This window comes from Cryptococcus neoformans, chromosome 13 (genome assembly GCF_000149385.1).
Source record: "Cryptococcus neoformans var. neoformans B-3501A chromosome 13, whole genome shotgun sequence".
Lineage (NCBI taxonomy): Eukaryota > Fungi > Basidiomycota > Tremellomycetes > Tremellales > Cryptococcaceae > Cryptococcus > Cryptococcus deneoformans.
The window spans coordinates 92237-109817 of NC_009189.1; the positions used below are offsets into that span (position 1 = coordinate 92237).

Genomic DNA, 17581 nt, shown 5'->3' on the forward strand with positions numbered 1-17581 from the left:
CACACCCCCCGCCATGTCCCCCCGCCCCCCCCCACCAGGCAAGGCCCGTCTGCTGTACTGCAAAGCCCACGTGGCCATACACCCCACCGCGTTCAAGGGCGACAACGTCCCCGGCTACCTCGCCCTCGTAGAGCTGGACGCTGCGGCGAACGACGACGCGCAACGGCCCGGCGTCGCGGGCGAGGGCGTGCTTGTCACCTGGGTGCCGGACCAGGTGCTGGCGCGGATGGACGAGCAGGACAGGGAGGGGTACAGGCGCGTCGGCGAGCTTGCAGAGGGCGACAGGGAGGAGGACGGTGAGTGTGTGGGCGCGCTGCCAGGCGCTGACTGGGACGCAGGGTTTGTGTTCGTGTCTGTCCCCCCGCCAAAGGGCGAAAAGTATGCATTCTCCGTCCCAGTGACCGGTATCTACAGCATCCTCGTCTATCCGGTGCGTCGCTTGCTTTGCACTGGGGAGACAGCTCACCGCAGACGCAGCCCAGTTTGTCCCACTGGTACGGCTCAGCCACTATCAAGTAGGTTTTATCCCATACGAGCACACGCTGACCGTGACACTCCAGTCTTACCGGCGGCGTCTCCCTCCCCACGCTCTACTTCCACGACGACGAGTCTCCGCTGCTCGCCTCGCCCAACCCCAGCCTCGAAAACGCCACACCCACCCCCCGCGCCCGGTGGGGATTCCCGCCTTTCCTATCCCTGCTCACCCACCGTGCCGTCCTTGTCCGCTCCAAACTCGTACACTCGCGCCAGGGCGCAGAACTGTGGCTCGTCAACCCGTCCAGAGCCGATCGAGAAGTCCATGAAGCAGGCGTCGACAACGACGAGCCCGAACCCGACGTCGTCCCCTCCGTCAAAAACAAGAAACCTTCTCCACCCACCAACTACCCGCCTAAACCTGATTACCCAGCCGCCTACCCACAGTTTGACAGGCTGGACACGACGAACCCCAAACAGGCACTCCTCACGTCCCTATCCAACCTGACCAACCTTTCGCGCCGCAAAGCATCCCAGATCCTCTCCCACCCGCTCGCCCAGCCCGTCGTACCCCACCTCCCGCCGGCCGTACGTTCCCTCGTCAACGTCCCCGGCGAATGGGAACGTAACGGTCAATCGAACAGCAAATCCCTTTTGCAAAAGGGAAACGATGTGGCGAGCGAATTCGAAAGCGCGAGATTGTACTTGGCGAAATGGGCAAGGGTCGTGGCCGAAGAAGGCGAACGTGCCCGTCGATCTGAGCTTGCCGCCCAAGCCCGTATCCGCGGATCCCGCTCCGGATCCACCCCTATTCCAAGGGACGACGACGACGTGGAAGACCTCGGCTCATCGCTCGGCGTCTTCTCCCTCCTCCCTTCCAAAGCATACTCCAAACGGCCCGTTCCCTCGCCTACACGAACCCCACAAGACCCCATTACATTCCCCGAATGGGAAAAATGGGCAAAAGACGGCAAAGACGAGCTGTTTGTGCGACAACAGATATTTAGGAGGGGGTTCTCCGATATGGAGGGTGATAAGCTGGCGAGGAGGGAGGGGTGGGAGGTTTTGTTGGGCGTTGTGCCCTGGTCGGTCGGTGGGTTTGGACAAGGTGAACAAGCTGTGGAGAAGAGAAAAAGGGAGAGGGAGGAAATGAGGCAGGGAAGGAGGAGGGTGTATGAAGGGCTGAAGAGTAAGTGGAGGGCAGAGTTTGGGGACGGGAGTGGGAATGAAACTTGGAAGGAGGAATGGCATCGGATCGACGTACGTCCCTCCATGTCTTTTTCACAAACCAAAACGCTAACGGCGGGACGCAGGTCGATTGTAGGAGGACAGATCGGAATCAACCGATCTACGCAGTCCCTACTACGCCGACTGTACCTCGAGCGTTGGGGGAAGAGGAAAACGGGAGAAAGAGTGAGAAGGGTGAATGGGAGGATGATGAAGAGGAAGGAGGTATGGCGAGTTTGAACCGTGAGTCCTTCCCTCCATCACAGATTAGTATGTATCAGGGACTGATGAGCTTTTTCGCTGGATATATCAACAAAACAGCACATATCGCCGCACTCCGTACCATCCTCATGACATATCACACCTTTTCCCCCGAGTTGGGCTACGTCCAAGGTCAGTTTTTTCATAAACCTCCCTGCTTAACCCCTAACGGTTTATTTTATTTTACAGGCATGTCAGATTTGTTGAGCCCGATATACGTCGTGTTCGATGCCAATGAGGGTGATGCCTTTTGGGGTTTGGTAGGTGTGATGAAGATGATGGTACGTCCCAAAAGTCTAGCAAGGCGATGAAAGAGAGAGAGCTAACATGAGAGGGAACGGCAGGAGAGCAACTTTCTGCGCGACCAAAGTGGGATGAAGAAACAGCTCTCCACCCTCCAACAACTCATCTCCATCCTCGACCCTGTGCTATACACCCACCTCGAACGCACCGACTCGCTCAACCTCTTCTTCACCTTTCGCTGGATCCTCATCGCTTTCAAACGTGAATTCCCATTCGACGCCGTTATCCATCTCTGGGAAGTCCTCTGGACGGGGTATTATTCCGAGAAATTCGTCTTGTTTGTGGCGATGGCGGTGCTGGAGAGCCATAGGGAGGTGATCATAAGGTATCTCGGAGAGTTTGACGAGGTGTTGAAGTATGCGAATGATCTTAGCGGTACCGTACGTCTTTTTCGTCCCCCCCCCCTCTTCCGTTTTCCTAGCCCCGTGATAATGGCTGATGGCACTATTAGATCGACCTTGATACAACACTGGCCCAAGCCGAGGTTCTCTTCCTCAGTTACCGAGCGCTTGTGGAGGATCTTGATAAAGAGAATAATGAGATGGTTGGGTCGGATGATGGGTTACGACGCCGCACGACGACGACGACGACGACGACGACGACGACTGATCTGGCTGCCGATGGTCAGGGTAAAGGCAAAGACAAGGTTCCTGCGAAAAGTGAAGATGGGCTCGACGAGGGACTCGGCGAGGGAGATGGAGGGGAAAGGAAAGAAAAAATGGAAACAAGGGCGATTTCAGAAGAATTGAGAGAGTTGCTGGTCAGTTGGAAACCGGAGCATTGATCTAGTGTTTTACGATACTTTACATGTATTTAGTCACCAAGTCATTAAAAAGAAGAAAACTACTACGTTTCAGAACATGACACTAGAAAAAGCTCTTGAGACTAGATATTCTTCTTGATCATCATCAACACCAACGGCCAAGCTACATCAAAACTCCCTTTGCCATCTCTATCCACCACCCCTTCTTTTTCAAACGCTTCTTTAATCACCGCCATAAACCGATCTACCACATCCCCTTCTCCCGTCTTCACTTTTAGCTCCGCCTTCCCCTTTGCTTCGTCTTGGGGGTTCGCCCTCCAATACTCGTGTGTCGCGGAAAACGTACGGAGATAGGCTTCAAGTTGCGCGAGCGTCCAATGTTGGCGCATAAGGAATGGGGATGAAGGGGTATGTCGGATTCGGACGGCTGTTTCCGGTGCCCACTCTGCCTCATACCGTTCAAGCGTATCTGAAAAGGGCTTTGGATCCAGCGCCGGCTCGTCAATCATCATCACCGGTCGTCTCCCTACTACCCTCTCCACCTCCTCCACCTCCGCCCGCCTCGGCTTCGGCCCCGGTTTGACAGGAAATGGAACTCGATCCAGTAGCCCTTCTACAATCCCCCTCCCCGGCTGGGACCAGTAGGGCCCAATCCCGTGGGGCGGGAAACATACGAGGTAAGCGACAGTCCCACCTGGTCTGACATGTTTAGTCAGCTGGGGCCATACTTTTGAATGGTCAAACCAATGTGCCGCTTGTCCTACGCCGCCATTCATCAGCCCACAAGGTGCAGTTCAAAAAAACAAGTAAGAACAAGCAAGAAGACAGAGGGGGATAAAGAATGAGGGCATAGTAAAAAGTGAACATACCGGCAACGACCAGATCCACACCGTGGTCACCTACACCCACACCCGCATTATCCAGATCCTCCGCATTCCCTACTCTATATTCTACCTTTCCACCTCGCACAGGCTGCAATCCAACTTGAACCATCTTCTGGGACGGATCCAACCCCAAGGTATGCTCGAAATGGGGTGCCAAGGTGGACGCTATGAAGCCTGGTCCACAGCCTAGGTCGAGGAGACGGGTGTTACCACCTTTAAGGCCGGAGCGGTTGGGTGGGAAGTGGAAATGGTAGGCGAGAATGATGTCGTATACTTCTTGTGGGTATGATCTGTAAACATTAAAAAAAAATCATGAATATGTCAGCTGCATGTCTACTGCGGGGAGAAGAGAGAGGAGGAGAAATGCGACGAACGGTCGACAGCTGAGATATCTCTCGACGTCGAATGAGGAATCTGCAAAGCTCTTCATGGTGATTGATCTCTTGCTATAGCAGAGTGTAGTGGTGATAACCGACTTTGTGGATGTCTTGAGGAGGTGCATATATCGACTGAGAGGATGGTGCATGGAGAATAGTTGGAAGATGGACAAGGGAATGTATGGTTCGTCGTGGACACAGCAGAGAGCAGCGAGTGTGGCCGATTATACCGATATATCCGTACTCACATCCATTCTGTCCCTATAATCCATACTCTCCAGCCATAGATGGACATTGGATAAAGCTTTCGACTGTCGTGCCGGAAGTACAGAGCTGAACGAGACGAAGAACGCCAGGGGGCAACAACATCCAGCGACATTTTCTTTACACCTCCACATCCATCTCGCATTCTACTCTTTTCCCCATCACCATCGCAACCGCAAACATGGCCCCACGCGAGAGAGGTCTCACCAAACATCAGTACTCCGCTGGACTCACATACGTCGCTCAAAAACCCTCTTTCCTCCAAAACTTTGGTAAACCCCAAGCTCCCCCTCCGTCGTCTGCCTCTTCTCGAGGGGGGCGGGAGCCTCTGCCAGAACGTCCGGACAAAGGTCAGTGGGCGACTGGTAGCGGCGACGAAGCGGGGGAACGAGAAGATGACGACGATGATGATGAATGGGGAGATGTATTCGGGGGAGGAGGGGAAGAAGGACCCCAGGTAGTTGTGTTGAAGGAGGGAAGGCATTTGACGGCCGAGGAGATTAAGAGGGAAAGAAGAAAAGGTGAGTTCTAACCCCCTTTTTCGTGTTGGTATGATGCTCAGTGAGGTCGCTTTTGTCTAGCTGCTGGGCAGGACTCGCCTCCTCCCGAAGATCAGAACAAGGAGAAAAAAGACAAGAATGAGGAGCAAGTTACATCCAACGCCAATGCCCAACAAAAAGAAACCTCCAAGACCAGGATAATACCTAAACCCAATCCGAACAAACGCAGACTTGTAGGCAACGGAGGCGCTGAAGATGACAAGCAAGGACAAGAGAAAGAGACAGCTGCGACGGGAGGGGAGAAGAAGAAGAAGAAAAAGGCAAAGAAGGGGTTATTGAGCTTTGATGAAGCAGAGGGCGAGGCTTGATGAGTGTGTTCCGCCTGTATAATGTATAACATGGTAGCTTATGGCATGATGTACTATTACCACCACTAGATGTACAAGTACAACTTTCCACTTACTCCCCCTTACCCTTCTTCCACTTACTCCCCTTACCCTTCTTCCACTTACACTTCCTTATCGTTCCCTTTGCCCGTTTCCGAGGTATCCTCCCCGCTTCCGCTCCCGCTCGTGCTAGTACTATCACTTGAAGTATGGGCCGTATTGGTAGGAGGAGGCGCAGGAGGTGCCATCTGCCAAGCGGGTATCCCAGCTTTCCCACCCGCCCTCGGGCCTAGAAGGGCGTTCGCAGCAGCTGCAGTTGGTGTCGGTGCCGGGCTACCAACGTCGCTTCTACTTCCCGAACCAGAGCCAGCGGCAGAAGCGGTAGGAGGGAGTTGGGATCGAGAAGCAAGAAGCGTTTTGAGTGACCGGATTTCAGATTGGAGGTCTGCGAGAGCAGAAGATTGTGATTGCATGTGCTTCTCAATCATCTATTCCCTTGTTGTTAGCCTCTCCCAGATTTCTACCTCATCTTTCTCAAGCAAAGAGGATGAAGACATACCCTAGGAACCAACTCTTTCAAACTCTCCACCTCTCCCCTCATATCCCTCATCTCATCCCTCCACCTCTCTTCCCCCGCCTTTAACCCCTTTACCGCGCCTTCCACCTCTTCCACCACCTGATTCACTTTCTCCCGATCTTCTTCGATACTCGCCTGGACCTTGGTCGTTTCCTCCGTCAACTCGTTCAGTAGACGCGTGGCTTCGTCATATTTGGACGTGAGTTCGGAAGAGGTGGATTGGAATGCAGTAGTAGACGGGGGTCGCAAGTGCGGGAGAAGGTATTTCTATATCCCATTCAATCACAATCATGGGACAAGGGGTGGGTGATGGTGTGAGTCACATGGCTGGGATTTGAGAAAATGACAAGGGACGTACGCGAGCAAGAGCTGTGAGACCATATACCACACCACCCGAGACCATCGCCATAATCTACACCCAACCATCCCATATCAGCTCTCCCGTCCTGATGCCCATAGACTTGACCATGGTGTGCTAGCATAGTGTGTATAGACTTACGAATAAATCTCTCCAATCCCTCTTTGGCGGCTCGGGCGGGGCATAAGTGTTGCCGTACCCATAGTTCGGAGCAGGTACACGCGGTCTTTCGGGTGGTCGTTCGTACACGGAAGACGGTCCTGTCCTTTCCCCTTCCGCTTCCCCTTCCCCCACCGCACCTTGCTTCCCGGAGCCAGCGGAAGACCCATACCCACCGCCCGCTTCCCGTATAGCCTGCTCAATTTCCTTTTCTGTGAGCCCTTTGGACTCGAGGAACTGGACACGCGAAGTAAGCGACGAGTTTTGGGTTTTTGGGTCGTTGAGGAAGAGGATGGCATTCTGGATGAGTTGCACTCTGTCCGGTGAGGTTGGGTCGGGCATTGTATTGAAGCGTGATAGAAAAGAGGAGAGAGGACAAGTGAAGATGCGCCGGGCAAGTAAACAACCGGTAAATATTTTTTTAAAGGGGGGGGAGCGCTCTGAACATTCGTTTCTTACTTAGATAGAGCATCGTTGCCAAATATTCGATACGTTTTTCCGGCATGTAGAAAGTTCACTGGATAAAGATAAACCATGATAACGTAGGCATAGAAACGCTATCGACGCAAATGGTATGCATCTTCACTCATCTCTCACCTCAACAGCTCTTTGCTTAAAACCGCACCCTTCCTACCAAACAAAAAACAAATGTACGAACTATTTATTGCTTCCATGATTGGAAGGAGATGAAGTTGTCAACTGACGAAGAAGCGGGCGCTATCAGCTCAGAGAAACGACTTGGCCTCTTCAACCTCCTCTTGAGAAAACACTTTGCTTTCGAGTGAAACAACGCGCGCTATATCGTCCCCACCTCCATATGTCTGGGAGCCTTCTTGGAGGTCAAACGAAAGAGATGACATGGCGGAGTACGTATTCAATAACCACAGAGGTTCGAGAAACTCACTACCGATCCATTCATATCCAAGGCCCTCGGAGATCAAGCGACCTGGGTCTTCGTATTATCGCAATCATTTCACTTCCCGATAATCTCCATAGGGTGTCAGGAATAGAAGCCATCCATTTGCCTTTCGAATAGACCTCCAAAGAAGACTTTCGACACTCATACTTCTGCCCCCAATAAAAAGGAGAAAGATGAACGAATGGATCACTACAGCTTGCCGGTTTCTCCCGTCCAGCGGAGAAGACGTTATTACGTAAGCACCGGTTATATCCCCTGAACCCCGTGGGACCGACGTCGGCAACTGGAAAGCGACGAGTCAACCAAGCATCTGTTTCCCCGGTCTTTCTTCAGCTTGTTTTGGTTCTGCATTTCTTTCCTGCTCCTGTTCTATAGACTATACAGCAACCACATCTTACAAAATGAGTGAGTCAGCGCTTCTGAGGGTTAATCCTCTTTTTGGTCGTGCGCTGGTGCCCCCGGAATGTGCCGAGCAGCTTGGCCATTAGACGGTACTGACGAGACACAAAACAGGTTTTACCAACTTCTGGGCTGGTGTTCCCGAGGGGTATGTTTGTCAACAACCTTCCAGCATGCACAGATTGCTGACAGTCATGGAAAATTTAGTCCTCCCGACCCCATCCTCGGTATGCGAATTTCTACCATGACGATCCACATCGGACCGAGCGCCCGGCAGCTGATTGACAATGTGGATAGGTGTGACTGATGCATTCAAGAAGGACACATCTCCAAAAAAGGTTAACCTTGGTGTCGGTGAGGACCAGTCTCTATGATGTGCTGCGCCAATTGCTGATTCAAGTTGTTGCTCTTGCTCTGTTGCATTAATCATCTTTGCCCTCGTTCCCCGTTATGCCCCGATTCGCTCCGTAACATTATCTCCGGTCGCTCTTATCGCCAAACTATGAATGCCCACCCCTACCTTTGATAAACTTATCTCAATATGTTGAATAGGCGCCTATGTAAGTCTTACTTACAGCTTCCCTACTTATTTTGAAATGGACTGACAACGCCTTAGCGTGACGAGGATGGCAAGCCTTACGTTCTCGACTCTGTCTTGAAGGCCGAAGACATCTTGCACAAGAAGAAGCTCGATAAGGAGTACCTTCCTATCACCGTACATCTCATCTTAATGGCATAGTGTGCTACACTGACGCGACTTTTATCTGTATAGGGTGCTGCCGACTTTATCAAGCTTGCTTCTGAACTCGCCTATGGCAAAGACTCCAAGCCTCTGCGGGAGGGTAGAGTAAGTCATTTCTATTGACCTATCCCATATTTATTCTAATCAGTTTGATCAGGTCGCTGTCTCTCAATCCATCTCTGGTACAGGCGCCCTCCGGATCGCTACTGGTTTCCTCTCCAGTTTCTACTCTGGCCCCAAGGTCATCTACTTGCCCAACCCCACTTGGGGTAACCACGTTCCTTTGGCCGAATCTGTCGGTATCAAGGTCGAAAGATATAGGTATTTTGACAAGAAGACAGTCGGTCTTGACTTTGAGGGCATGAAGGAGGACATCAAGGTAAGCCGAGATCTTTTTATCCGATAGATACAGTCACTGACGTTGACTGTATAGAACGCCGAATCCGGCTCTATTGTATGTTTGTCGCAATACGCATACTCTTAGTAGACTGACGCAATGTCTACAGATTCTCCTCCATGCCTGTGCCCAAAACCCTACTGGTATCGACCCTACGCAGGAGCAATGGAAGGAGTTGAGCGATTTGCTCAAAGCCAAGAAGCATCTTCCCTTGTTCGACATGGCTTACCAAGGTTTCGCATCTGGCGACATTATCCGTGACGCTTTTGCCGTACGATACTTTGTTGAGCAGGGTCACCAGATCATCCTCTGCCAATCTTTCGCCAAGGTGAATATCAATCATCTCCGTTTCTGTAGCTTTGCTGATGAATGATCAGAACTTGGGTCTCTACGCTGAGCGTGCCGGTACCTTCTCCATGGTCTGCGCTTCCCCCGAGGAGAAGGAACGGGTCATGTCCCAGATCAAGCGTGTCGTCCGACCTCTCTACTCTTCTCCCCCCATCCATGGTGCTCAGCTGGTTGCTACCATCCTCGGTACTCCTGAGCTTTACGACGAGTGGTATGTCACAGCAGCTGATAATGTACGCAGTACTGACGTTTACACAGGCTTACCGAGGTGAAGAAGATGGCTGACCGTATCATCGCCATGCGAGAAAAGCTTTACAACCTCCTCATTGAGCTCAAAACTCCTGGAGAATGGGGCCACATCAAGTCTCAAATCGGTACGTCCATTACGCCGCTGTTTTTTTAATTTTTCTTCATCATACTGACAACAGAGTGTTTAGGCATGTTCTCTTTCACCGGTATCTCCAAAGAACAAGTCGACGACCTTGCCGAGTACGCTCACGTGTACATGACCAAGGACGGCCGTATCTCCATGGCTGGTTTGAACGAACATAACATTCAGTACTTTGCTGAGAGCTTGTCCAAGGCTGTCAAAGGCGAATTGAGGACCAAGTCGGCACTTTAGAAGGATGATGATGGATTTGTAAGAAGTTATGACAAGAAGCTTAAATATGCACTGTGATGTGGAAAATACTTCTTTTAACATGCTGGTTATCTAGCATATATCTAATTAATGATTTTTTTTTTACTTCTTCTGATTTTGGTTCGTTACTAGCGGAGTTCATATCTCCCAAGTCAAAGCAGTTTTTAAGGAAGTTGAGTGTACTTCAAGTGCGCAGCCTACGACAATCATAGTCAGTTATGTGGTTGCGGGCATATTGTGATAGAAACTGACTGTCGTAAGCAAACCATTATCTGGCTTACCCTCAGGAAGGTAATGAGGGTCTCTACCAAAGCGGTTGTAAGGGAATCCATAGTCAAATTTATAAGCGTTGTTGAGCCTGTCCATTTGCTTATCGGTGAGGGTGATTTTGAGAGCCTAAAATCATTGTGAGCTTGTCGGCCTTTGGTTCACTGGAAAGAATGTGAAAGAAAACACACCTCAATGTTAGCCTTGAGGTGCTCGGGGTTGGTACCGCCAACGATAGGGTAACAGTCGGTAACTGTCTGCCTGGCCCATGCCATTGCAACTACACAAAACTCATCAGTACTTGCGCTCGTAACAGCTCAGGAGAGGCTTGACTCACTACTGGCAGGTTTGACATCGTCACCGATCTCTTTGGCAACCTCGGATAGAGCTTCAGAGATCTTGATGTCCTGCTCGGTGGGAGGTGCATTAGCTCGCCACTTGTCCTTGTTCTGGAGTTCCTCGGGCGATTTGAATTTGCCCTGACCGAGAACACCCCAAGGCGCTATGAAGGAGAAAATAACGTATTAGTGAACTGGTACTTGGGAAAGAACAGGAAACGATAGGTCTTACCGATGCTCATACCGTTGGCACGAGCCATAGGGATGATGTCCCGCTCCAAATCCCTAACACCGAGGTTCCACAAACCTTGATAGACAACAAATTGGGCGAGGCCGTGGTGACGGGCATACTCGTTGGCCTGGGAGACGATCCAGGCTACAAATCCGCCATAGTCAGCAAACATACAATGCTGAACAAGGTCGATGTGAAATGAATGAAGACGTACCAGGGGTATCAGAGATACCAAGATAGAGAACCTTGCCGCTCTTGACGAGGTCGTTTAAACTCTGCATCAACTCGGGAATGGACGTGGAGTAGTCCCACCAGTGGACGTAGAGAAGGTCGATGTAGTCGGTACGGAGCTTCTTGAGAGAGTCTTCTACCTGGCAAGCAAGAGTCAGTTCAAGATCTAAAACAGGCATAATAGGTGATTAACAGAGTGGCGAAGACTCTTCCTGTGGTTACCAACGAAGTTGGCACCGATACCCTGGAACTTGCCCTCTTTCCTGTCAAGGCAGAAGGTGGTGTACTTGCTATTTACGGTACGAGAGGAGCTGTCAGGGAGAAGTTATGTCAGGAAAGAAAATAGCGACGAACGTAGCAAGAACAATTTCATCCCGAATGCCTCGCTTCTCCATCCATTCACCGATAATCATCTCAGACTGCTCATGTTGGTAGTTGTTGGCAGTGTCGATAAAGTTACCCCCAGCCTCATAGAAAGTGTCGAGGAGTTTGCAAGCCTCCTCAAAGTTAAGGGCGCCACCCATGAAAGGGGTCCACTGGTCACCGATGGACATCGCACCCAAGCAGAGAGGAGAGACTCGGACTAGAGGAAAGACATTAGTATTGGGCTGATATGAGAGATGCCTCATGATCTACTTACCAGCGGCAGTAGGAGAAAGAAGCCTGTATCGCTCAAGCTCCGTTCTGGGCTCGGGGACAGGAGCAAAAAGATCGGCCATGCCTACATAACTTGTAAGCTGTTGTCGACTTTGATTCTTTATCGCCTGATCGACGTACTGAACTTGGCATTGGGGTCAGCGGGGGTGAAGTCAGTAGAAGAGGTGAGGGCAGGTCGAGGCATATTGATTGGACTTGACTGTTCAGTTAGAGTTAGATTAGAATAGAAACGGAAGTGCTCATGGTTATTCTGACGAGATCTAGAATATATATCATTTCCGATCTCATGGACCACGTCACCTGAGAGGTACCCCTCCCGGCCAGCCAGTCCGCACAATGGCGCTGCTGCCCTGTCTGTCGTTATCGAGATCGAGCATGACACATTCTGCATTTGCGATCTCGTTGGTAAGGTGGAGGAGTGGAGGTCGAGTGGAGGTTAAATGATTGGAATATGCGGGAAAGAGGTGGAGGCGGAGAGGAAAGTGGAGACAAAATAGTGGAGGCTGGTGGAGGTCTCATGTTACTTCCTCCGTCAGGACTCCCTCAAATCCCAAAAATAGAAAATTGGCCGTCGGCTGGTGAGAAATGCGTGCGGCCGACCTCGTTTTGATCGGTGCAGTACCCATCCTTAAATAAAGAGAAAATGAACTGCTTGCAGTTATCATCGCGTCAATCATCGCGCAGTGTCGAAGTCAACAGCAAGGTCTCTCTGTTCGAGCTTGATGGGATGATAAAAACCTGGATTCGAGATCCAAAGTCGGTTTAAAGAAGGTTATCTAAGGATTCGAGATCTGCCCAAATATGAGGACCACCACTTGTCTGTAAGGAAGGTGACAGACAACCTAAATAAATGCATTCAAAAGGGTTCCGGATCTGCCCAATAGTCCTGATTTGTAAAGTTCCCCCGGATCTCAGGAACATGACTGTAGCAAACAAAAGCTCCTTGAAGTCCTTCCCTTCGTATATTTTCCACCGTTAGACTCTATGCATGGTTTTAAGCTTGGGTCCACCATGTTTTATATGGCCGAGACGCATATTGTACCATGACAATAAAGCACGAAGAAGCCAACCGACTGCCATCCTCCTTCAATAGTGGATGGCAGCCAATGGCCGATCGAACCACTTCAATCGGAAAACCGTCGTCTGTTTGAGCATGATGATGACAAACAACTTCAGGCGCCCCCTCTTCGCCTCAAGAGAAAGAAACTACCTTCAGGGACCAATACCAGACAGCAACAAGGCAAGGCAATCCATTCAATCTTCATGCCACGCAAACCGGGTCCAACAGAACACGTCTCGCCATCTACGTACCGCATCATTTTCCCAATGGGGATTATGATGGGCGGTTGAGGGACGCTGACGCGCAATGTAGTAATGGTGGTGGTATAAATATAGGCATTGCATATGGGTGGTAACATGATCTGGATTAAGAAATGAAATCGACTGTGGTTTGTTAGCGTCTCTCCTTATTGTCGTTGACAGTCCCTAGCTTGAGCACAGTGATTCTCAATGTCATTTATCTTCGTAGATGCGTAAAAATGCATGGCCGGGTACCCATAATCCTTATTCGTAGTACATTTGCTGCCGCGTCACTTCGTCCTCCATGCCTTCCTCTTCTCCCGAGCTCTTCCTGATCACTCCTTCCACCATACGCCAAAATCCTTGCTCTTCTTCCGCCTCATTCAATAATTCGTACATATCTTTCAGCACTTCCAGCTTTGCCACCACCCTTTCACTATTGAGACTTCTGTTGATTGCTATAGGGCATGCTAAGGGATCGACAACCGGTTGAGCAAGGCGCAACCACGCCATAGCTTTCTCTTCTTTCTCTTCTCCTTCACTTTGACCAACAAATTGTCGCCAAATATTATTGAGACCGCTCCCAATTTTGCCCGCTATCTTGGCCCTCACATCATCACCGGTCTCTCTCCATATACCTTTCGGCTCCAAGCTCAAGCTGGCAAGAGCAAGGCCACCGTTTTGAGGGTGCAACCCTAACTGAGTAAGAGACTCATGGAGCTTCACAGCCGTTTCGTCGATACTCTTCAACTGCTCTTGGGAAACATCAGGGCGTGTCTTTTGGAAATACGACGCAAGACCGTTGTGTGCATGAGGATGGGGCACGTTGTGGGGATTCGACTCGGAATGGGCATGATATAAACCTGGAGTATGGGTACCAGGTGTGATTGGTGCCGTGGCGGGGCGAGAGTATTGAGCCCAGTAGGCATCTTCGGCGCCAACGTGGTCGCTTTCATAACCAGGTTCTTTGGTGTCGAACAAGGGTTCATCGTCAAACGCTGACCAATAGCCTGCTGGGGCAGCATAAGGATCGTCGGCTTCGTCGTGTGATGGTTCTGGCATGTGGTGTAATGGTGGAGGTAATAATGCTGGTGAGGAGAACCAGATATGCTCGCTTGTTGATGGAATACGGGCGGAGTGATAGACCCACCCTCTACCTTCGCTCCCTTCACTCCCCCCTTCCCATTCAAACCAGACTTCGACTCCTTCACCGCCTTCTTCTCGCTCGACGATCATCCTCGCAAAGACATCTTCGCCCTCCCTGGCATATTGCTTCTCCGACCACCTATGACCTCTTGACAACTCTCTCAACCGACTAGATATAGGCTGTTCCTCAGACGAAGGAAAAGGCGAGAGATGAGCGTCGAGATCAGAAGGTGATGGGGGAAGATACGTGAGGCGTTGTAAAAGAGATTTTGAGAGCAGAGGTTGGGGGAGAGGGGAGGGAGGCAGCAGGTGCGGTAGAAGCTCCTGAATGACAGCTGGAGAGAGCTCAGGGACGGACATTGGCGTATGCAGGTCACTGGAAGTTATGTTCAATTTGTAAGTCGACGATGCGATCGGAGATGGCCCACCATTCTTTTTTTGTACTCGGACACTCGGATGTAGCCAACTGCCGGGCCAAGACCACATTACGTAAGTTACGGGAACCAATAACCGGCCGGCAAAACCAGAATAGCAGTTCAAAGTCATGGCGTAGACGGTAATTGTTTGTCTTTTTTTGATAAGCCGAACAAACGCGAAAACGAGATTTACAAACGCACTACAAGTGATTGGGGATTGGGAACAAATATCAAAGCTTCAAATTACAGAGAGCTGTCTGGCCGACAGACATATGCGGAGTATAAGCAGAAAGACGCCGCAATAGATCAAACCAGGTACTATCGGTGCCGCCATGAGGAGTATTCGTCGTTTGCTCTCTCGTCGACTATTCTCTACTACGGCTTGCCTTGCCGCCAAACCTCCAGTAAAGCTCCTTCATATCCCAAAGCTTGGCTCAGAATCTGAACATCTACTGGCAAGACAATGGGTGGATGCGTTTACGCCAGAAGATATACCGAAGGAAGGCTGGGTGGCCACAAGGAGTCGGTCCAGCGGTCCCGGTGGTCAGGTAAGATCCTCTGCATTGACGGGCCTTTCCACAATGGGCTGATGTAGTCATTAGCATGTAAATAAGACGGAATCAAAGGTTACTATAAGATGTGATCTAGATCAGGCTGTCGGTCGGTGGTTACCCAAGTTCATCATGTCAGCTTTAACGAAATCTGTACGTCTCTCCCTGCGCTCGGCAACACACCATCAATTTACCTTGGAGAAGACGCATTACCATCACTCCCCACCGTCACTCCTCATCACCTCTCAGACAACACGGTCGGCTTCTCAAAATCAAGCTAATGCTCTGAGTCTCTTACATCAAACTATCGTCTCGTCAGCCAACTCTCTCATCATAAATCCCACCAGTCCGGAACAGAAAGAACGAGTCAAGGAACTGGAGAAGAAAGAAAAAGAAAGAAGAATGGAGATGAAAAAGAGAAGAAGCATGAAAAAAGCTAGTCGAAGGGAATAAGCTTGCTTCAACAGCAGAGATTTGAGCATCTGCATCGATAGAAACGGTGTGTTTGTATGTACATGCATGTATAAGTATGACAAGGCAAATCCCAGATACGACAGATACAACGGTGAACGAGAAGGTACAATAGTCTATTTGCTCATACGATACCCCTTTTTCATTCAGTCACAAGTGCTTCATCGTCCACGTCGGGCGCCATATGCGACCCACGACCCAGATTCTGCAAGCCCAAACTATTCTCTTTTTGCCCTCCCTGCGTTGATATTCGCGTCTTCGACCCTTCCCTTGAAGGGCTTTCAACAACGTACTCACTGGCCCTGTATGCCGTTTCAACAGTTTCAGCATTAATAGCTGTCTCGATCATTTCTTCTCTTTTTGGTAAGATGCTTCGTACGACGATATCACCCAACACGCTCGAAACAATGCCGGTCAGAGATCTTGTTAACCAGCCGAACCGCTTGGCAAATGGCACAAAAGTTTCGACGGCATCGCGTAGGTCTACTATATCTCTGATATATGTCGCCTTGCCTATTGAGAAGCCAGGATAAGCTTCTGGGGGAATTACTAGGAGAAGTAGACATACCGACTTCATTCATTTCTACTACTGTCGTCATCGGCAACTTCCACTTCAAAACCAGATCTAATTCACTTGCTAATGTGCCTACCAAACGTCTCGCGAAAGTCGGAGCTGGAAGACTATGCAAGGCTCCCCGGAGATGAGCAGAAGATGGTGAAGGGGTAGATAATGGCGATGGGGAGGAGAATGAAGAAGGAGTGATGGGTTCGCTTGGAAGAGGGCGCGTTAATGATGGGAGCAGGTGAAGAGATATTATGCTGGGAGTTGTCAGCTTGCGGTTGAATGTCAGTGAAAGAAGTGTCTTACTGGTCTATCATAGCCAAGCGATATCCGTCTACTTCGTGTCAGAGAGTAATCCCATAATAGTAATAATGAATTTACCATAACATTCCATTTCGCCAATCTCACTACATTCAGCCCTGACTTCCCACACCTTCCACCAACCATCTTCTCCATCTCTTTCAGTGGGCGCACACATAGTTGCCAATGATAACCATGCTGCTTCGATTCCAAAAGCCCCTCCCTGGCCTATACCGCCCCTACTTCTTGCTCCAAACCTTCTTTCTCCAAATGTATCCCTCTTACGAAACCTAGGAATGGGATCAGCATCTCTGGGAGTGACATTCACTAGTCTGAGCATAAAGGCCGATGTCAATGATCGAGCGTGTCGAATTACCGCGGAAGGAGTCAGACTTGGAAGAGTTAGGGTAGAAAGGAGGTGCAGTAGGCTGAAGTGGGAAAGAAGTGATGAGCGTGAGGTCAGTCGGACAAGTGGGGTGTCATAAACTAAAGTTTGTTATCAGCTATAGCGATGAGGTCCGGAATTTTTATGGGAAAGGTACTAACCGCAATCACCCTCAAAATACTGCTCTACTACCTTTCTCAGACTCCCTACCTTTTGTTCCCAGCTTTTATTACCCCCCTCTTGGTCCAAAGGTTCCTCTCCAAGGTAAAGACCACGGTGTATATCTGCAAGAGCGTCCATTATGTCCATTTCAGTTGGATTGGGCGATGGCGTCCGAGCTCTTCCTTGAAATCGAGGTTGAAACGCAACAACCTGTTGATCTTTGTCCAAAATTATTGAAGTCGAGAGTGCTTCTTGAATCTGGAGCTCTGTGCCGTCGGAACTCAAAGATCCTGTAGAGTTCGTCTCGCCGCCAAAGAGTATCCCACTTCTTGACCTGGAGTGCAGATGCTCACGCCCATACGCGACTCTACGCCGATGTTCACTTCCCTCACTTTGTCCATGGCCATGCCGAGAAGATCTCGAAGTCTGTCTGGAAAGCGCTAAGCTCGTTCCCAAGTTAAGCGTCGCCGGTGACGATGCGACAGAAGTTGGTGGGAAGAAGAAGCGGGGTTGCTGAACTTGCCGGTTGCTGGGAGTAGACATATCTCTGGAAAGGGGTTTCGTCGAACAAATAGTGCTGTTGTGA

The 17581-nt window shown here is 50.3% G+C and overlaps 9 protein-coding genes across 9 annotated transcripts; 4 read left to right on the top strand and 5 right to left on the bottom strand.

The window, feature by feature from the left end:
* Positions 1–13: 13 nt before the first annotated feature.
* On the top strand, positions 14–3097 carry CNBM0320 (hypothetical protein; the record flags this gene model as incomplete). The annotated part of the gene is made up of 8 exons (XM_767133.1): positions 14–296; positions 758–1734; positions 1788–1971; positions 2023–2094; positions 2152–2243; positions 2307–2645; positions 2717–3025; positions 3083–3097. The coding sequence occupies 8 exons, from the start codon at positions 14–16 to the stop codon at positions 3095–3097; spliced, it is 2271 nt and encodes a 756-aa protein (XP_772226.1).
* A 53-nt stretch (positions 3098–3150) lies between these two features.
* CNBM0330 (hypothetical protein) lies at positions 3151–4438 on the bottom strand (the record flags this gene model as incomplete). Its single annotated transcript, XM_767134.1, has 3 exons — positions 3151–3788; positions 3898–4202; positions 4287–4438. The coding sequence occupies 3 exons, from the start codon at positions 4436–4438 to the stop codon at positions 3151–3153; spliced, it is 1095 nt and encodes a 364-aa protein (XP_772227.1).
* Positions 4439–4734: 296 nt separating this feature from the next.
* CNBM0340 (hypothetical protein) lies at positions 4735–5421 on the top strand (the record flags this gene model as incomplete). The annotated part of the gene is made up of 2 exons (XM_767135.1): positions 4735–5074; positions 5135–5421. 2 exons carry the CDS (start codon positions 4735–4737, stop codon positions 5419–5421), a joined length of 627 nt encoding a protein of 208 aa, XP_772228.1.
* Positions 5422–5561: 140 nt separating this feature from the next.
* On the bottom strand, positions 5562–6875 carry CNBM0350 (hypothetical protein; the record flags this gene model as incomplete). The annotated part of the gene is made up of 4 exons (XM_767136.1): positions 5562–5927; positions 5999–6283; positions 6375–6428; positions 6516–6875. 4 exons carry the CDS (start codon positions 6873–6875, stop codon positions 5562–5564), a joined length of 1065 nt encoding a protein of 354 aa, XP_772229.1.
* A 978-nt stretch (positions 6876–7853) lies between these two features.
* On the top strand, positions 7854–9960 carry CNBM0360 (hypothetical protein; the record flags this gene model as incomplete). Its single annotated transcript, XM_767137.1, has 13 exons — positions 7854–7857; positions 7966–7999; positions 8059–8078; positions 8149–8205; positions 8404–8411; positions 8468–8566; positions 8624–8698; positions 8751–8972; positions 9027–9047; positions 9100–9318; positions 9368–9549; positions 9597–9712; positions 9767–9960. 13 exons carry the CDS (start codon positions 7854–7856, stop codon positions 9958–9960), a joined length of 1251 nt encoding a protein of 416 aa, XP_772230.1.
* A 182-nt stretch (positions 9961–10142) lies between these two features.
* On the bottom strand, positions 10143–11887 carry CNBM0370 (hypothetical protein; the record flags this gene model as incomplete). The annotated part of the gene is made up of 10 exons (XM_767138.1): positions 10143–10175; positions 10231–10374; positions 10437–10525; positions 10583–10747; positions 10816–10959; positions 11030–11186; positions 11240–11336; positions 11401–11629; positions 11687–11767; positions 11824–11887. 10 exons carry the CDS (start codon positions 11885–11887, stop codon positions 10143–10145), a joined length of 1203 nt encoding a protein of 400 aa, XP_772231.1.
* A 1379-nt stretch (positions 11888–13266) lies between these two features.
* CNBM0380 (hypothetical protein) lies at positions 13267–14694 on the bottom strand (the record flags this gene model as incomplete). Its single annotated transcript, XM_767139.1, has 1 exon — positions 13267–14694. The coding sequence occupies one exon, from the start codon at positions 14692–14694 to the stop codon at positions 13267–13269; it is 1428 nt and encodes a 475-aa protein (XP_772232.1).
* Positions 14695–14896: 202 nt separating this feature from the next.
* CNBM0390 (hypothetical protein) lies at positions 14897–15568 on the top strand (the record flags this gene model as incomplete). The annotated part of the gene is made up of 3 exons (XM_767140.1): positions 14897–15112; positions 15167–15268; positions 15320–15568. 3 exons carry the CDS (start codon positions 14897–14899, stop codon positions 15566–15568), a joined length of 567 nt encoding a protein of 188 aa, XP_772233.1.
* Positions 15569–15728: 160 nt separating this feature from the next.
* On the bottom strand, positions 15729–17538 carry CNBM0400 (hypothetical protein; the record flags this gene model as incomplete). Its single annotated transcript, XM_767141.1, has 5 exons — positions 15729–16099; positions 16155–16405; positions 16455–16482; positions 16530–16934; positions 16995–17538. The coding sequence occupies 5 exons, from the start codon at positions 17536–17538 to the stop codon at positions 15729–15731; spliced, it is 1599 nt and encodes a 532-aa protein (XP_772234.1).
* Between the last annotated feature and the right edge of the window lie 43 nt (positions 17539–17581).